The following is a 17,139-nucleotide window of genomic DNA, read 5'->3' on the forward strand; positions in this document are numbered from 1 at the left end:
TTGATGAGGAATGAAAGGAGTAAAGCATGGAGCATATGGTTTCGAAAGAAAGGGAAGGAAAGAAGAGCGAAAGCACGAGGAGCGCTTGGATCAAGACGATCCCTCTTTGCTGCTCGAGTTGCTCGACGCGTCCTCCATCTCGACGTCTCCTGATCCGTCGTCTCGAGAACTGTGGCATGAGCGAATAGATCAAACGACAAGAGAACGATCAGCAATAACTCTTGCAGAGAGGTTCGACGATGTCAAGAAGAAAAATGGAGATAACTCGAAGTGGAAAATAAAACGAACCTCGACGGGTCGTCCTCCTCCTTCTTCTTCCTCCATCTCCAACCGTCTCCGAACCACCCCGACGTCAAGAACCCCAGCCAATCATGATCCATCTTCGATCCAGGTCCACTCGGTTTCGGAGGCGAGATCTTGACGATCTTCGAGGGAGGTTGAGAGGGAAGAGGAGTCGAGGGAGCTTTGCGTTTGAGATCGGATGCGTCTCGAGGCGAAGGATGTTCGAAGCTGCTGTGGCTGTTCGAAGAGGAGTTTTGAGAAGGTTCGCTCATCTTCGTGTTCAACGGGGATGACGATGGAGAGGATGAAAAAGGGCAGGACGAGGAGGAAGAGGCAGGATGATCCGTTGTTCGAGCCAGAAGAAGCGACGCGAGGGAGAGATCCGTGAGAGGAGGACGTCCGACGGAATGAGAGAGTGTGGAGAGAACGGAAGATTCTGGTTGTTGTAGACGATCAGAGGGTTGGTCGAAGGAGAGGAGATCGAGTTCGGCGAGGGAGGAAGAAGAGGTGGGAGGGAGAAGTGGACCGGTTTGGAAGAGGGAGAGGATGGCGAGTTTATCGAGGAAGGCAGGTTTCGAAGGGTCTGGTTCGACTTCCGACTCGGGTTCGGGTTCGATTTCGGTGTGAAGTTCGTCGAGTGAGTGGGAAGTAGGAGTGGTACGAGGAGAGAAAGAAGGATTGGCGGCGGATGAAGAGGGAGGGATGTATGCGTCTGATTTGGTTGGAGAAGATGACTGCTCCAGTGGAAGACGATGAAGACGCAAGAAAGAGGATGGTAAGCACTCTCTGGATCTGTTTTCAGACCCAGTAGAGAAGAGTTGAAGACGGGAAGAAAGGGAAACGCGACAGACCTTCACTTCCTCACACTCGACGCCTTGATCCTTCGACTCTCCATCTTTCACACCACCACTGCCAGACTCCTCCCTCCTCTTCTTCACAGCTCTCTGTACGAGCTCTTCCTCCTCCTCTTCCTCGGTAGTAGATCCTTCGTCCTTCTCGACTTCGACGCTCGACTTCTTCAATCCCCTCAACTCCTCCACCTTCGACGCTCCGACCGCTCCTACTCCTACTCCTGCAGACATCGATGAATCCTTCCCACTCGGATCCCTTTTCTTCTTTCCCCTCCTGCTATGAAGCCAGTTGGTGATCCTAGTTGAAGGGACGGCGAGGTAGAGAGCGAGAGGACGTCGGAGGGAGGATGGAATCGAGTCCTGCTTGGGATCGAAGGCTGCTTTGAGGATTTCGAGATGAGAATCCGGCCATCGAGCTCCTTTTATGAGAGGTTCGAAGGGTGAAGGCTCCAGGAGGTTGACTTGGGATCCGTCGGGGAGGAGGAGGGTCGTTCGAGGGAGGGAGGAGGAAGAGTCGAGCGTCTTGCGTTTGAAAGGGACGGAGGAGGAGGACGATTCTGGGGATGTTGAGTTGGACGGACAGAAGGAAGATGATGAGAGAGAAAGGGCTGCCATTTCGAGTCGATTTGTAAAGATTCGATGCTGGTGGTCAGGAGGGAAGAAGGAAGGGAGGAGGAGGGAGAAGCTGAAATCGAGCGAGCTCACCTCCCCTCGGTTCCCTTTCAACCCTCATCTTCTCTCTTGAGGCTACATTTAAAGCATCCTTCTTGGACCTCAGGATCGTCGTTATGCTCAAGGGATGTCTGGGGATACGTCGAGGTGAGTTTAATACCGTCAAAGCGAGCGATATGGGCGGTCAGAGAGAATCGGAGGAAGGAGGGAGGGAGAAGAAGGGTTGAGCTCAACTGAAGTCGGGCCTCTCCATCTCAAGAAACCTTACCACTCTCTCGATGGTCCCCATGCTGACTGTTATACATTCATCTTTCTTAATCAGCCTCGACTTCTGCGATCCTCATCCAGAATCGCTCGATGTCGAAGCTCTCCTTCCCTGCTCCCAACGTGAGCTCGCAGCTCCTTCCCTTGGTTCTCTCTCTCGCCCTCCCAGCTCACCCTTTTCTTCCTTCTCCTCGTGTTCTTCAGTCTCTCCAACCTCTCAATTACCCTACCTTCAAGTTCTCTTCCGTCGCTCCGAGAATCAAATCCTTCCTCGCAGCTGGAGAAGCCTTTCCCCCTTCCAAACTCGCTTCCCTCCCTCCCCAAGCCTACTCGGACCATCAAATTATCCTCTCCGTCCTCCGGGAAGCCATCTCGTTAGATGAAGGAGACAGGGAAGCCTTTCTTTACGCTCAGGACCTCGCTCGTCAAGTTCAACCTCGAATGGACGATGGAGAAATCTCTCTCGGATCCCTCTTCGCCCAACTCGCTCAGGCGTCCAACTCCCCCTCCTTCTCCTCTCATCCCATGGACACCCTTCGACCCGTCCTCGCTCGAGTTTGTCGTCTTCGGGTATTGGACGTCGAACGATCGGTCATCCTCATCGAAACACTCATGGACGCAGCGGAGAGTCTGGAGGAAGGAGTCGAGGTCGCGACCTGGATCCTTCGCGTCACGAAGGAAGACGAAACGGATGGGGGGGTCAGAGACGTCGTCGTCTACAAAACTCTTCAATCACTCCTCCATTTGGTCAAACCTCTCTCACCTCGACCAGCTCCGGATCTCATCCTTCGATTCCTGGCAGATCACAACGATCGGATCCACCTCTCTTTCCGCACGAAGGACAAAGTCGCCCCTCCTCTCGTCTCCCTCCTTGAGATCTACACCCGTCTCCACAATCAGGACAAGAGAAACCTGGATTCCATCGGAACACACCCAACTCCCGACGTCCTAGTCGAACTGGAATCCCTTCGGAATCAGCACCTCGACGCGGTTCGATCGATTCATCAAGCGATGAAGGACGTCGGGAGAGAGATCTTCACCGTTCGAAGTTGCACTTCTCTGATGGACGGATACAACCATGGTCGGGCTTTTGAGGAGGTGGAGGAGATCTGGCAGATGATGAGGTCGGAGGGAGGGGTAGGAATCGAACAAAGGGTCGTTTCGGTGGTGAGTTTCTTTTCTACGTTCGCAGCTCTCTCCTCTTCCTTGGCTATCCTGACTATTAACGCTTCTCTTCTCTCCAGTACTTCGATGCTTGCGGATTCAGGTGAGCTATGGAGACGAACCCCACCGAAATACGACCTGAAACTCATTCGACTCGTCTTTTCCTGTCTTTCCTCTCTTCCCTTCAGCGGTTCCCTCTCTCGAGCGATCGAAACTTGGGAGGATCTTCGCACAACAGGATTCAACCTCAACGATAACAACTACCATGCCTACCAAGAGTGCCTCACTCGGTGCGGAGCTTGGGACGAACTCTTCTCCTTCTTCGCCGAGCAACAAGCTCAACACCTCGTCGCTCCCACATCAGTCCCTCCTCTTTCCGCTCCTGGACTGGGCGCCGCTCTCAAGCTCGGGAGACGCCTGGTTCACTATCCTCGATATCGAAGTCTCCATTCCGTCGATTGGGACTCGTACGACCTGCTGAAGAGGAGGATCGAGGATCTCGTCTCGAAGGAGACGTGGGAGGAGGTTCATCGACTCCTGAATTCGCGGGAGTGGATTGATGTCGATACTGGTCCCAAGACGGGGGTCGGGAGGAGAGAAGATCGACAGAGTGAGTTTCAGGCCAAGGTTTCTCTCTCTCTTCATCGCAGACGTTCAAACTGACCGACCTCGATCTCCCCTTCACTTTCGTAGGAACACCTGTTCATCACGCCTGAGGGTCATATGGACGTAGGTTTGAGGCTCCTTCGGATGCAAGTACGTATGACTTCTCGCTGCCTTTTTTCCTCGTTCCCTTGGGGTTTTCTCGCTTCTCGCACGGCGCTGACTCGAAGTCTTCTTCTCCTCTTCTCCCTCATTTCCCACCTCAGACTGAACCAGGGATCCCGTCGCTCGTGTTTCATGCTATCTACGCTACTGGTCACGCTCGGCGGATTCTCTCAGGTTCGGTGCGTCTGCTCTTCTTCGGTCCTCTTCGTCTCGTCTCGTTCCGACGCGTCGACGCCGTCGCTGACGGCTACCCTCCTTTCTCTTCCTCTCTCACTTCCTCGATCAGCTGGGACTTGCTCCTCGACCGTCGCATCCAACCTACAAGTCTACGAACCTCGTCGACTCTCGAACAACAAAGCAGAGAAGAACGTGAGTTTTCTCTGTCACGACTTTTGCATCCCACTCTTCGTTCCGTCGAACGCAACAAGCTGACGACTACTGATATATCTCTTTTTCCCAGATCCCGAGACGTTCGCTCCCTAACGAACACTGAGTCGAATCAGGCCGTAGATACATAATCGCTCTCGTACTGTTGTCTTTTTACGTTCGTCGATTTCGTACGTTTTCTTCGTAGGCAGAGCTTTCGGGAGCGGGAGTTGAAGGGAAGGGCAGTTGTGTAGCCGTAATCTCTCTCACCGACTACATATCTTAAGAGGAGAAGCTACCGTGACCCAGAAAGAGAAGCGAAGAGAGAGGTTGCGAGAAAGAGGGAACGATGAAGAACGAGACGTGACGCGACTCCTTCCTTCTCTTCTCGCCAGATCCCATCTCCTCACCGGCAGCAAAGCAAACTTAAGAGTGTCACACTCCACATGGTTGATCCGCAAGACACTCGAATCGAAAAGCTGCCAGAGAAAATCAGCCAGGCACGTCTCCAAGCTCGTCGACGCGTGCTTTTTCTTTCCCTTCTCTCTTCTCTGGCCTACTGCCCTCCGTTCGTTCTTCCCCCGACTTCACTGATACCAAACCTCATTATCATCCCATCTACTCTGGTCTCCCAACCTTCCCCCAGACGAAATCCCTGACTTTCTTCTGCTCCCGATCTCCCAGTCCTTCGAGCTGCTCGGGAGTATGATCGTCCACGTTGGGCTGTGGGTGCGAAAGAAACGACGAATGAAGATCGAGGAGTCAGTGAGCGAATGGGTCTGGGAAGAGATGAGACAGTGAAGGGGCGGGAAAGAGAAGGGAAGGGCCTGAGGAGAAAGGGAGCGGGAGTGCGAGAGAAAACGCACCTTATCCCTATCCGCTCCTGCTTCAATGAGCAAGACAGCTGTGGATCCGTGACCACTCTCGAAGGCGAGGTGGAGAGGCGTGTTTCCTGAGAAGGATTCGAGGTTGAACGAAGAGGGGGCGTCAGTTTTGAGATTCGAACGCGTCCGTTTTCATCGAGACAGACGAAAACGGTCCAGCTTCCTCTCCCGCTTTTCCCAGCTCAACGAGCCACCTTCGCCCTCTTAATTATACTGTCTTCCAACCGACACCCTCGAAGAACTCGAACGAAAGGAAAGAGGAAACCGACAACTCACCCATCCGATCCTGAGTGTTCAATCTCGTCCTCTTCCCGTCCTTCCCTCCCGCTAGCAGCAGCTGAACGAACCCGTCGGATCCGGTGGTGGCAGCTCGGTGGAGGGGGTGTTGGTTCGCTCGGTCTTTGGAGTTGATCTGAGGGAGAAGAAGGAGGGAGGGAGTCAGGGAGGAGAGGACAGACGAGGGACACGAAGGGAAGCGGGGATGGAGAGACGGAGAGGAAACAGGACTGACATCGGCTCCTTTTTGGATCAAGCGACGGCCGATCTGAAGGGACGAAAGACGGCGAGGAGAGAAACAGGAAGGAAGTGTGAGCGACGCGTTGAGAGAGTGTCGAGTCTTCGAGTGTAAAGGAAGAGAGAAAGAGATGACGAACCTCTATGCGAGCTTTGGAGGCAGCGTAGTGCCTTTGTATCACCAGGAAACGTATAGAGAAGAGTCAGAACGAGGAAGGACGCCCAACGAGTCGAGATGAAGGGGAGAGGGGAGGGGAAGGAAGGAAGCTCGAGCTCACAGTGCGGTCTGACCCTTCTCGTTCGTGGCGTTCACGTCGGCTCCCGCTGCTAACAGAGCTACTACGTTGGACTCCTGACCTGAAGCGACTGTAGAAAGAGGACCAGAGAGAGCAAAGTCAGTTTGAAGAGCTGCAGAGGAGAAGAGGAGGAGGGAAGCGCTGAGGAAGCGAGCTCGTCATTCAGCCCTCTTCCGCCGTCCCCTTGCAGTATAAAGCGTGAGCTCCGATTCGAACGTACCTGCAACGATAAGAGGTGTGCTTCCACTAGCGTCTCTGAGGTTGAGATTTGGTGGAGGAGTGTTCTTGAGAAGGAGTTCCATCACTTCGAGAGAGGAAGCTGAAGCTGCCCAGTGGAGGGCAGAACGGCCGTCCTACAAGAAGAGAGAGTGCCAAAGAGAGGTCAGGATCTCTACTGTCGAGGCGAGAAATAGTATGGGACACTCACAGCGTCGATGGAGTTTATAGCTTCAGGGTTGGCGTTGAGAAGGGAGCGAGCGAGTCCAGGTTGACCTGAGGAGGGGAGGGAGGAGGGAAGAGGTCAGCTTCGTTCGAGGCTTCAGAAAAACGGGGAGTGAGACGGACCTTCGAGGCAAGCTTTCTGGATGGTGATGGAGGACATGATAGAGGATAGAGATGGGGAGGAGAAATTTGAGCTTGTGGTGGTGTGGGAGGAAGGAAGGACGACGAGTCCATCTCGTGGAGGTGAGCTCGTCGAAACGATCAAGTTTCCCCTTCCTCTCTTCTTCCCTCCGACCACGAGCATCGCAAATTCTCCCAATCCCAACTTCTTTCTTTCACCTCGACTCCATCCTCGTCCAATCTTGACCTTCTTTCCCTCGAAACCCTTCCCCGTCTTCGCCAGTAGTCGCCATGTCTTCTTCCCCTCCCTCCTCCTCCTCCTTTCTCCCCATCTCCCCCGTCGATCTTCGACTCAACCGAGACGTGCTCTCCCTCATCCTCGACCACTACTTCCACCTCCTCGATCCTCAAACTCCTCAATCCACCGTCCCCTCCCTCGATCCAGCAGCAGCCAATCTCCTCCTCGTTTCGAAGGGGTTCTCCGAGCTCGTCCTCCCTCGCCTCTGGAACACCATCGTGCTTCGTTCGCCTCAGGATTGGACGCTTCTCTTCGGAGCAGCAGGAGGAGCCCTCTCAGGGGAGGAGAGAGCAGCGAGGAGAGAGCTCGTGAAGACTCTCTTCATAGACCTCGATGTCAGTTGCCCGCTCAAGAAGCCATCGGAGCCAACAGCAGATCGCCTGCTCGCAGAGCTCAGCTTCCAACAGCTCCCTTCGCTCAAGACGATGGTCCTCCTCTCCTCCCAGAGTGGTTTGGGGAGCAAAGTCCTTTGGTCGGACGCAGTCGCAGGCATCGAACACAGAGTCGGGAGGTCCGTCGACGGTGGAACCGACGAGGAGGGCGGTCCGTTCACTCAACAGGCTGCACGACGTCTCAGGATTACCATCGAGGTCACCGAAGGTATCCAATCCGAGATCGAATACGACCGAACCGACCTTCTCTCTAGCGCAAGAGACTACGTCGTCAGGGCCGACATCTGCGATCCCATCTTCAACAGGGTCGCCGCCTCCTCTTCCTTCTTCTTCGATCCACCGTTCCTCCCAGTTCTTCGACTAAAGGGTGCGACTCTCGAACTCCGTCCAGGAAGACAGGTAAACGTCGGAGAGGAGAAGGGAAGAGGGTACCGCTCCCTCCAGGAGGACGTCCTTCCCCGGCTTCGACGATGCCTCGTCCTCAAGGATCTTCCTCGCGTCCTTCTCGTCGGATTCCCTCCTTCTTGGATCGAGGAGTTCGCCAAGTGGAGAGACAGCCGAGACGCTCCGTTCGAAGGAAGTAGAGGTTGCGATTGGGTTCTGGAGGATGGGTCGAAGGTCTCTTTCCTCCCCGATGAAGGGTCCTCGGTGAGCACGCACCTCCCTTTCCTTTTCACTCCGTCAATTCCCCTCTGATTGCCCTTCCCGTTCTTCTACAGAGCGCCGACGAGCCAGGAGATGATTTCGAGAATCTCCTCGCTGGTGCCTCTTCCATGAATTTGACATTCTGAGGAGTCAACGGTACGGGTTCGTCCTGGTCGTACATCCTTTCTTTCGTCGCTTCGGTTTGCTCATCTTGCATCTGCAGGTTTCCTCTCCGACAGAAACACCTCGTTCTGGCGTCTCTATTTCTTCCCTTCCGAACCACAGCCTCCCTCGTGAGTTCAGTCTCGCGTCTCTTTCGTTTCGAAACTCGACTGACACGTTCTTGTCCTCTCTTCTCGCTCTAGATATCTCAGTAACGACTTCTCTCTCTCGTCAGTCAACTTTCTATTTTGCTCTCGCATCTCGGAAACTGGACTGACTCTCTGATCTCTTCCTCTCGTCTCCGCTGTGGAACCAGCTCTTCACGTCGACTTCAAACCTCTTGCCTCGAGTCACGATCCATGTCTTTCTTCTCCTCTTCTTTCTCAGGTTTTCTGCTCTCCGCGAGTCTACTCGCCCTTCTTCCGTTCTTTTGCGCACCACGAACGAGATGAAGCAAACTTTCACCTCGTCAGCTCGTCCCCACTGCGCCCTTTTTGAAGCTCCCTCTGGAGGCGAGCTTGAAACGAAGTTGAGCTCAACTCTTTCCTTCCCTTCCCCCCTTCTCGTTTCGAAATGTCGGCTCCCCCTCCTCCTCCTCCGAAGCCTTCGTTCAAGATCCGACTGAAGCTCAATCCTCAGATCCAAGCGGCCATCAAGTCGGATGCTTCCCTCCCAGCTCCTCCTCCTCCTCCTCCTCCTCCTCCGCCAGCACCGTCAGCTCCTCCTTCAGCTCCTCGTTCGTTCGCTTCCTTCCCTCCTCCTCCTCCTCGAATCTCCATCATCAAAATCCCCACTCCCTCCTCTGCCACATCTACTCCTATCCGACTCGTCAAGTCTACCTTCCCCTCTCGAGCTCCCTCTCCCGCTCCTCCTCCTCCTCCCCCCGTCGCTTCTGGATCGGGAACCTCCTCGACTCCTCTGGAATCAACAACACCCACCGTTGGAACCCCAGGAGCATCAGCAGAGTTTACGGATGGATCGAGTTCGATGCCTGGAACTCCCATGAGTGGGATCATGGAAGGAACTCCAGGTCCAGGAGGAAAGAAGGTCAAACCTCCAAAGAAACCGAGGATAGGAGCCGATGGAAAGCCCATGGTTTCTGGTCGTCTACGGGTCCCTTTGAAAGAAGTTTGCGAGAAGATGATCAAGGAGGTTCGAAAGTGAGTCCACAGATCTTTCCCTACATATATACATCGCCGCTGACCGACTTCTGTGTCTTTCAAGACGAGACGATTATGCGTTCTTCATCGAGACAGGTTCGTCTCTCTCCTCTCCTTCCTCCCTCCCCTTCTCGTTCGAGCTCATCCTCTTCTTTCGTAATGCTACAGTCACCGACGACGACGTCCCAGGCTACAGCGACATCATCAAAGAGCCCATGTCTCTCACTCAGATGGAAGAGAAGGTGGCAGATGGACAGTACAAGGACTTTGATTCCTTCGAGGTGAGCTTCGCCTCTCCTTCCTTCCTCCTCTCTTTCCCTACTCACCTCGATTCTATACTCCTTCGCAGCACGACCTCCTCCTGATCTTCACCAACTGCAAAACCTTCAACCCACCCGAAACCATGTTCCATCAAATGGCCAACAAGCTTCAAACCTGGGTCATCAGACACCTTCCAACGAATCGAGCTCTCGTCCTACCTCCTCCTCCAGCTCCTCCTTCCCCTTCCCCAGCTCCCTCCCCTTCCCCGTCCATCAAGTCTGCACCCAGATCTCCATCGGTGGAGGTTCAGTCGCCAGCTACGTTCACCGCGGAGGGAGTGAGGATCGTAGGGACCGGGTCGAATCAGTTGGGGAAGAAGAGAGGACCGTACAAGAAGAGTCAGAACGCGGTGATGACGGCGGCTCCGGTGGTGGTGCAGGAGGTGATGGGATCGACGGATGATGCGGGGAAGCTGAGAGGGACGAGTTTGGTGGAGTTCGAGGACGGGTGTTGCCATTTGGTGAAGTGGTGGGAGACGAGAGGTGAGTTTGCTCGACTTTGTTCGACGCGTTCGAGTTGAGTTGAGCTGATCTTCGCTTCCTTTCCTCCGCTTCTTGCTGTAGGTCGACGACTCAAGACCAAGAAGGAAGTCGCTAAGCTTACTACCCATCCGGACTTTGTTCACACGTTGACCGACAGTTCGTTCAACCTCGCCGAACGTGAGTTGTTTCCCTCGCGTCCCTCTTCCTCTCGTTCCAGCTTCGTCCCTCTTGAACTGACTCGTTATCCTTCCTTTCACCTAGTCGAATCCCTCTACCCAACTCTCAACGCCTTCGTCCTTCGCCCAGCAACCGCTCCAGGCCTTATTCCCCTCCCCGATAACTTCCTCGCCGCTCCAATCCCTTCGACCGCGTCCCTCCTCAACCCCAAAGCCTTCGCAGCAGCAGCAGCAGCGGCAGCCAGCAATCGGCCACTTCCACCGCCACCCTCCTCCACACCTCTCAATCCCTCGTACGGGAACCTCGCCAACGAAACCCAACTCGCACCAGCCTTTTCGTGGAGACGGTCGCGTCCAACACCCACTCCAGCTCCCACCTCCAACGCTGCCCCTCCTCCTCCACGATCCTTCGTCCCAGTCTACAACCCGGACCCTTACGCCTACTACGCTATCGATTCCAACCCAACCACCGAAGGAATCATCGTCCCTCCCTCCGATCCTTACCGCTCAGCAACAGCAATCGATTTCGGATCCTTCCCTCTCCTTCACTCCTCCGCCGCTGCTCCTCAAGCTCACGACCAAGCCTCTCAAATCTCCTTCCTCCAAGCCCCTTTCCCCGACGCACCCACCTTCTTCGATCCTCTCCTCGAAACCCAACCGAGCAGCCTCTTGCTCAACAACCGAACGGCTGCTGTGAGAGCTTGGAGAGCAGAGGCGACGTTGAGGGAAGCGATGTACGGGAGTCACGTTGGAGAAGCCTACGCGGCGAGTTTGGAGAGGTTCATGAGGGAGGCGATCGGGGAGGAGGGAGGGAAGAGCGAGGCTACGAAGGAGTGGATTGAGGAGAACGTTGTGCAAGGGGTTTATGGAGCTGGAGGGTTCATGATTGGGAGGGCTGTTGGGGAGGCTTGGGAGAGGAGGGTGATGGATGGGGAGGAGGAAGAGGAAGAGGAAGAGGAAGAGGAAGACGAGGAGCTGGGAGAGGGAGCTGAGGAGCAGAAGCCTATGGCTGGTGTTGAGGACGTTGCTATGGCAGGGGAAGAAGACGTAACGATGTCCGCCAAACTCGAACCTGGAACCGAGGACGCGACCATTCCTCCTCCCTCCACTCCCACTCCCGCCGCCTCTCACCCTTCCTTGTCCTCCGCAAACCTACCCAACCCCAAACTCATCAACCGTCTCGCAACCCGAACGATCCGATCCCTTCCTTCTCGTCACCAACAAACCACCCACCACGCCGCCATCCGATCCGTCCCCATCTCCCTTCCTCTCCTCCTTCACCGCCCAGAAGACTTCACTACTCCCATCCCACCTCCAGCACCTTCCTCCTCCCTTTCAGCCAAACGCAAACGATCTCTGTCGACTTCCAACGCCGCTCCCGAACCTGAAGCAGCGTACGGAAGTCCGGACTGGGTGAACGGGGTGTTGAAGACGATTGGGAAAGAGTTGGGAGAGCTGATCAGGGAGCAGGAGGAGAAGAACGGTGGAGGAGCCGGAGGAGGTGCGAGGAGTACTAGAGCTGCGAAGGCGAAGGAGGTGGGAGGACCGGCGGGTGAGGTTGGGGAGGACGAGAGGATGAGGAGGGTGAGGTTGCTGCTTGTGAGTTTCTTCTTCTTTCTTTCTTCTCGTTTCGACGCGCCCGTCTTCTTTGCTTCGCTGACTGACTCTCTTTTCCTCTCGTCGTCTCGCAGCTTTCTCTCGCCAAGTTCGTCCCTTCTCAGGAGCTCGAGAAGCTCAACGAACAACAGCTCGAACTCTTCCCTGCTGGACCGGTTCGAAATCGATTCGCGTCGTTGTTGGTGAAGGATTGAAGTCGAAGGGTCGATAGGGTAGCTTGAAGATCTCGACGCAATATGATCTTATCTACGTACGTGCTTGCCTGTGCTCTTTCGCAGAAGAGGCGTCGAGGAAAAACCGAGGAAAGATGATTCGAACGCGTCGAGCTTTCGTCTTCTTCTTCGTTTTCTTTCTCTCTCCCTTTCAAGAAGCACGACAGTCTAATCAATACAGTACGAGAAAAAAAAAATCAGTAAGTAAAGTAGACAAAGCTGAACAGCAGTAGTAGTTAGACTTGGGTTGTAAACAGATCCCTCCCGTCTCGTTGCTCAACCAACATAAGGCGGAGCGGCGTCTCCTCTCGTCCCACTCCTCCTCACAACATTCAACGGCTGAGTCGACCCCGCTCCTCCGTTCTCCCCTTCATCCTCACTAACGCTCACTCCCCTATCACCCTCCACCGACCCAGCAGGCGGAGGAACAAACGGCCTTCCGCCTCCTCCTCCTCCTCCACCCCCGCCTCCTCCTCCTCCTCTCTTGAAGAACGCTCCCGCATTGATCTTCCTTCCTCCTCCTCCCGGCGTCATCGATTCCGAAGCAGGACCGTACGAGTCCGGGTTGGTCGAAGGACTAGCCGAGGTGTAAGCGAGAGAATCCATCTCCCTCTCGACTTCTCTCTGAGCGGCAGCGGCAGCGAGGGCATGGTCGTCTCGAGGTTGGTTGGGAGTTGTGGGAGCTGCGGAGGAACCAGTAGGGGAAGGAGGGAAGTAGGTGTTGTTGGTGATGTGGGATTGATGGGAAGGGGAGAGGACTTGAATGGGTGGTGGGGGGACGCCGTGGGAAGGGGATTGAGGTGGGAGGGAGGAGGTTCGAGGAGGTTGAGTGAAAGGAGAGGAGGGTCGAGGGAGGTCCGAGTGAGGTGGAGGTGGGGAGTTGGGGATTGAGGGGTCGTAGGCTGTGGGAGGAGAGACAGCAAAAGAGAAAGAAAGAAGAAGTCAGCTTCGATCGAAGGCGAGACGCGTCGAAGAAGAAAAGAAGAGAGACGCGACGAACAGTAGTTGTACTGAGGGTACTGGCTCCCAGCAGGTCCAGCAGCACTCGCAGGTCTACTGATCACCTCGGGACCTTCCGGAGCATCGACGAAAAGCTCCCTTCCTCCCTCCGACATGGGACTTTGCGCTGATTCCCTGGCGAAGGGAGCGAGAGGAGGAGCGGCATCGAAGCCTCCGTTGGTCGAGGTTGCGGACGTTCGACGAAGGAATCCTCCCGGGATGGAAGAGACTGGAGGAGTGGAGACGTTGGGACCTTGAGGAGGAGCGGCGGCGTAAGGGAGGAAGGTCTCTTGATCGGGAGGAGAGGAGGGCTGAGGAGGAGGAGGAGGGATCTGCGACGAAGGCGACGACGAAGCGAGTTCCCGACCGGCTGTTCCAAGGAAGTTTCCTCCTCCAGGATTGGATCCCAAGCCCAAGCTCAATCGAGGACCTCCGACCCGAGAACGAGTGGGAGTCGTGGCTCCGGACGTGGGAGGTTGGAGAGGAGCGGGAGGGTTGTACTGATCGAGTCGTTCGTCGCCTTCTCCTTCTCCGTAAGGGATCTCGTTCCCGTATCCATCGTCTCGAGTGAGGGGAGTCGAGTCGGGAGCGTGGAACGATTGTCGGTAGGCTGCAGCTGGGCTCATCGGAGGAGTATCCCTCGACAACGACGGCTCTCGACTCCTAGGAAGCTCGTATCCATCAGGTCCCAAAACGACTCGGTTCCTTCCTCCTACTCCGTAAGCGTTGGGTCCCTGCGAGACTCCGTTGGACTGAGAGAGGTTCCCGTTGCTCTCCTCTCGTCGAAGTCGAAGAGGAAGCTCAGGTTCGTCCCCGAAGTCGGCGTTCTCGTACCCTGTTCCGTTCTCTCGCTCACGGGCGGACGACGAGGAAGCTTCGGCTTGACCTTGGAAGGGGTTGGTGTTGGGAGTGTGAGGGATGAGTTCGACGAAGGGAGGTTGGTAGATGACTTCCTCGACACATTTCGAGGCTTCCGAGGCGAGTCGAGCGGTTCGGTCGAAGGCTGAAAGAACGACGAGGGAAATTCGAGTCAGTCCAGAATGGAAGATGTCAGAAGAGATAAGTCCGATCTCACCCTCGTAGGGTGCTCGTCCATAACCAGGAGGGGTGGTGTCGAGAGGGATCTCTGCGAAGGGAGAAAGGGAACGAAGGTCAGCAAGACGCGTCGAATCCGAGCGAGCCTTCAAAACTCGAGACTCACCTTCGATGAGCAGCTTTCCGAGTTCTCCGACGATCTGAGAAGAAGGTAGAAGCGACCGAACCTGTCAGCAAGCGTCTCAGAGCTCGACAGCAAGAACGGGAAAGGAAGACGAACGGTAGCCTTCTCGCTCAACTCCAACAACGCGCCAAACTTGATCCCCAAAGCCTCCTTGGTAGCTTGACGCTTGAGATCCGAGAGCTTGGCTTCCTCGTTCATGATCTCCGTGTCGAGCTGAGGTTCGAGGGCCCACACAAGGAGAGAGGGAGTGAGCTTCGAGACGCCCCAAGCTGAAGGAGGAGGAAGGAGGAACGAACCTCTCGCATCTCGTTCCTAAGAGACTGAAGAAGCTCAGTTTGGGAGGGTAGGTTCTTGTTCTGAAGGGCCGACGAGACCAACAAAAGCGAAGAACGAGATCAGCTCTGGACTCCTCTGACTCGAGAAAGAAAAGAAGGGCCGAAGGGAAGGAAAGGACTCGAGCTCACCTCCGCCGACATCTTGACGAGCTTCTTCTCCTCTCTCTCAGATCTCGATCCAACGGCTCTCCTCCTCTTCTTGGTCTCCTCCAGGACTTCCTCGCTTGATCGAACTGCCAGTCAACAAAATCGGAAAACGAGATCAGTTTCGACGAGCTGTCTCCCTTTGGAACTTCCCTCCTTCCTTCCCTCCCTTGTCCGTTCCCATCCACCGAACGAAGAAACTCACCACTCTTGTAGACAGTCCTAATGTCTTTCTGTCTCTCTCCAAACTTTCCAATCGCAACGCTCTACTCCGAACCAGAAAGCAAAAAAAAAAAAAGTCAGCGAAACTGGAAACGTCATCCCTCTCCTCTCCCTCCCTCTCCCTTTCCGATCCTTTCCATCCCATCCTCCCATCCTCCTCCCTCCAACCCATCCCCCTTTCCGAAGAACTCACCAACAACCCCAACATCTCCCCCGCCTTTGTCAACACATCGCTCAGATCCTGACCCTCCGAGTTCCCCCAGGCGGCAAGAGCGTTCGCTCCCTTGGAGGTGTCGTTCGCGAGTCGTTCGTGCGTGGTGAGGATGGATTTCTCCTCGTTGATGAGCGTTTGGAGAAGACGGAGATCTTTGTTGCCCATTCCAGGGATCTAACAGGAGCGAAAGAGGGAAGGGAGGAGGAGGTCGAGCTCATGTCAGCCATCGAACGGCGAGGCGAGCTTCTTCCCTCCCATCCCATCCACCAACCAAGCCAGCTCCTCTCTAGAAAGAGGGGAAAAAAACACTCACAGTAGAAGTATGAGCGATTCCTTTAAACCACCAACCAACAACCAACAACCAAACCAATCCATTCAAACCTCCCGTCAGCTTCGTTCGTTCGTTCCCACCGCCTCCCTTCCCTGCTCTCTCTGCTCGGTACTCACCCGCCTTCGCCTTGTCCAAGAACCCAGGCTTGTACGATCCCGAAGGGACGCGATTCGTAGAGGACCTGTTGAGCATTTGCATCCTTTTTTCTGTTCTTTCCGAAGTGGGTTGGTTGGGGGTTGGGAGGAGAACTCAAATGAAGTGGGAATCAAGGAGGAGGAGGAGAGGTTTCGAGAGCTGCGAGGAGAGAGAGAGAGAGCTGAGAGCTGTACAAAAAGAGGGGAGAAGAAGCCGAGAAACGGTGACGGCTCTCTTCTTGGGACGACAAGACATTTTTTTTTAATTTCTAATGATTTGGAGGAGTGGAGTTTTTTTCGGAGAGTTCTGGGATCGAGAAGGGAGGATGAGTTTGGGTTGCGAGTCGAGAGCGGTGTTATGGGAGAGTATCAGAGAGCAGGACCACGGGTCGTGTGAGCTTTCTGTTTGGGAGGTTTCGAACGAGCAGGAGATCGCTAGAACGCTGAGAAGGTGTACGTGGACGAGCAGATAGGTTCGTGGAGAGCGATCTCGAGCGAGACGAGGGGTAAGGGAAACTTAAGAGAGGCGAGCCGGACGCGAAGGAGAGGACGACGCGAGGAGTTAGTTGGGCCTGCTCGAGGATGGTCTGGGGAGGGAGGAGCTCGAGTAAGTAGAAAGATGGGGTGTGTGTGGAGGCTGATGCTGATGTAGATCCGAGACGGTGATCAAGTCCTGGATGAGGCGATGGAGGTCGAGGGATGGGCTGAAGGAGGACGGACGGCTTGCGAGAACGATCTCTCGAGCGAGGGGAGGTAGAAGTTCGAGTTTCATGTTGATAACCCGAAAGTTTCTACGCGTAGAAAGACGTGTTTCGTTTACTGATCTACACGAGAGAGAGGGACGAAGGGTGAAGAGAGAGGGAAGGAGAGAAAAAAAGGTCAGCTTCAACTTCCTTCCCTTCCCTCCCTCCTTCCTTCCTCCGAGCTCACCACTCTCCTTCTTCCTTCCTTCTCCCTCAAGCTTCCTCGAAATCCCCATTAACCACAGAAACAAAGCACATAAACTCACCTTGTAATCTTCTTTCTCACAGCCCAAACTCCTCTCCCACCGTCCCGAACCTCTTCCCCTTCCTCTCCCTACTTCCCTTCTCCTCCCTCAACCCTTTCCCCCACCCTTTCCCCCTCTTCATCTCATCCTCCATCTGCCACCAACTAACGTTCCTAACGGTCACCAACTCCTTAACCCTGAGTATCTGTCCGGCCACGGTCGCTCCAAACGGAGCATACACCGTCCTATCCTTCTTCAACAAACCCAACCTCTGGAGCGTCTTGCCGTAAACTTCAGGCAGTCCTATCGGGGATCGTTTCAGTTGGATTCGGTAGTGGGTAGCAGGACCGTGAGAGGCGGGAGGAGAGTAGTCGGTCACTCGAGCGATGCGGTTGGCGACGTGGTGGACGTTCGGGTGAGGGTATTGGGAGCGGAGAGGGTGTTGGGAGGGGTACGAGACGTTGGGG

General features: G+C 55.0%; 7 protein-coding genes across 7 annotated transcripts; 3 read left to right on the forward strand and 4 right to left on the reverse strand.

The window, feature by feature from the left end:
- Positions 1-90: 90 nt before the first annotated feature.
- On the reverse strand, positions 91-1,613 carry BDY24DRAFT_436358 (uncharacterized protein; the record flags this gene model as incomplete). The annotated part of the gene is made up of 2 exons (XM_076644219.1): positions 289-1,613; positions 91-169 (listed from the first exon to the last, which is right to left on the reverse strand). Exons 1-2 carry the CDS (start codon positions 1,362-1,364, stop codon positions 91-93), a joined length of 1,155 nt encoding a protein of 384 aa, XP_076493715.1. The 5' UTR covers positions 1,365-1,613.
- Positions 1,614-1,932: 319 nt separating this feature from the next.
- On the forward strand, positions 1,933-3,949 carry BDY24DRAFT_371900 (uncharacterized protein; the record flags this gene model as incomplete). The annotated part of the gene is made up of 6 exons (XM_076638173.1): positions 1,933-1,952; positions 2,128-2,192; positions 2,239-3,236; positions 3,314-3,336; positions 3,422-3,843; positions 3,927-3,949. 6 exons carry the CDS (start codon positions 1,933-1,935, stop codon positions 3,947-3,949), a joined length of 1,551 nt encoding a protein of 516 aa, XP_076493716.1.
- Positions 3,950-4,904: 955 nt separating this feature from the next.
- Positions 4,905-6,794, reverse strand: BDY24DRAFT_410489 (ankyrin repeat domain-containing protein). The gene is made up of 8 exons (XM_076642848.1): positions 6,625-6,794; positions 6,488-6,552; positions 6,281-6,413; positions 6,043-6,130; positions 5,905-5,935; positions 5,528-5,795; positions 5,234-5,319; positions 4,905-5,090 (listed from the first exon to the last, which is right to left on the reverse strand). The coding sequence occupies exons 1-8, from the start codon at positions 6,659-6,661 to the stop codon at positions 4,986-4,988; spliced, it is 813 nt and encodes a 270-aa protein (XP_076493717.1). The 5' UTR covers positions 6,662-6,794; the 3' UTR covers positions 4,905-4,985.
- Positions 6,625-8,226, forward strand: BDY24DRAFT_175674 (uncharacterized protein). The gene is made up of 3 exons (XM_076636284.1): positions 6,625-7,959; positions 8,031-8,118; positions 8,180-8,226. The coding sequence occupies exons 1-2, from the start codon at positions 6,913-6,915 to the stop codon at positions 8,100-8,102; spliced, it is 1,119 nt and encodes a 372-aa protein (XP_076493718.1). The 5' UTR covers positions 6,625-6,912; the 3' UTR covers positions 8,103-8,118; positions 8,180-8,226.
- Positions 8,227-8,691: 465 nt separating this feature from the next.
- BDY24DRAFT_417890 (bromodomain-containing protein) lies at positions 8,692-12,068 on the forward strand (the record flags this gene model as incomplete). The annotated part of the gene is made up of 7 exons (XM_076643779.1): positions 8,692-9,278; positions 9,343-9,374; positions 9,447-9,559; positions 9,628-10,081; positions 10,163-10,258; positions 10,343-11,856; positions 11,949-12,068. 7 exons carry the CDS (start codon positions 8,692-8,694, stop codon positions 12,066-12,068), a joined length of 2,916 nt encoding a protein of 971 aa, XP_076493719.1.
- A 143-nt stretch (positions 12,069-12,211) lies between these two features.
- BDY24DRAFT_175681 (Eisosome component PIL1-domain-containing protein) lies at positions 12,212-15,818 on the reverse strand. Its single transcript, XM_076636285.1, has 11 exons — positions 15,667-15,818; positions 15,533-15,552; positions 15,199-15,393; positions 14,989-15,049; positions 14,769-14,872; positions 14,601-14,660; positions 14,401-14,517; positions 14,287-14,320; positions 14,161-14,211; positions 13,087-14,088; positions 12,212-12,988 (listed from the first exon to the last, which is right to left on the reverse strand). The coding sequence occupies exons 1-11, from the start codon at positions 15,746-15,748 to the stop codon at positions 12,363-12,365; spliced, it is 2,352 nt and encodes a 783-aa protein (XP_076493720.1). The 5' UTR covers positions 15,749-15,818; the 3' UTR covers positions 12,212-12,362.
- Positions 15,819-16,838: 1,020 nt separating this feature from the next.
- MRPL33 (mitochondrial 54S ribosomal protein uL30m MRPL33) lies at positions 16,839-17,024 on the reverse strand (the record flags this gene model as incomplete). The annotated part of the gene is made up of 1 exon (XM_076637062.1): positions 16,839-17,024. A coding segment is annotated over one exon (186 nt), but the record flags the coding sequence as incomplete, so codon positions are not given.
- Positions 17,025-17,139: the final 115 nt, after the last annotated feature.

The sequence above is a fragment of the Mrakia frigida genome (genome assembly GCF_051309035.1).
Source record: "Mrakia frigida strain ATCC 22029 unplaced genomic scaffold BDY24scaffold_32, whole genome shotgun sequence".
Taxonomy (NCBI): domain Eukaryota; kingdom Fungi; phylum Basidiomycota; class Tremellomycetes; order Cystofilobasidiales; family Mrakiaceae; genus Mrakia; species Mrakia frigida.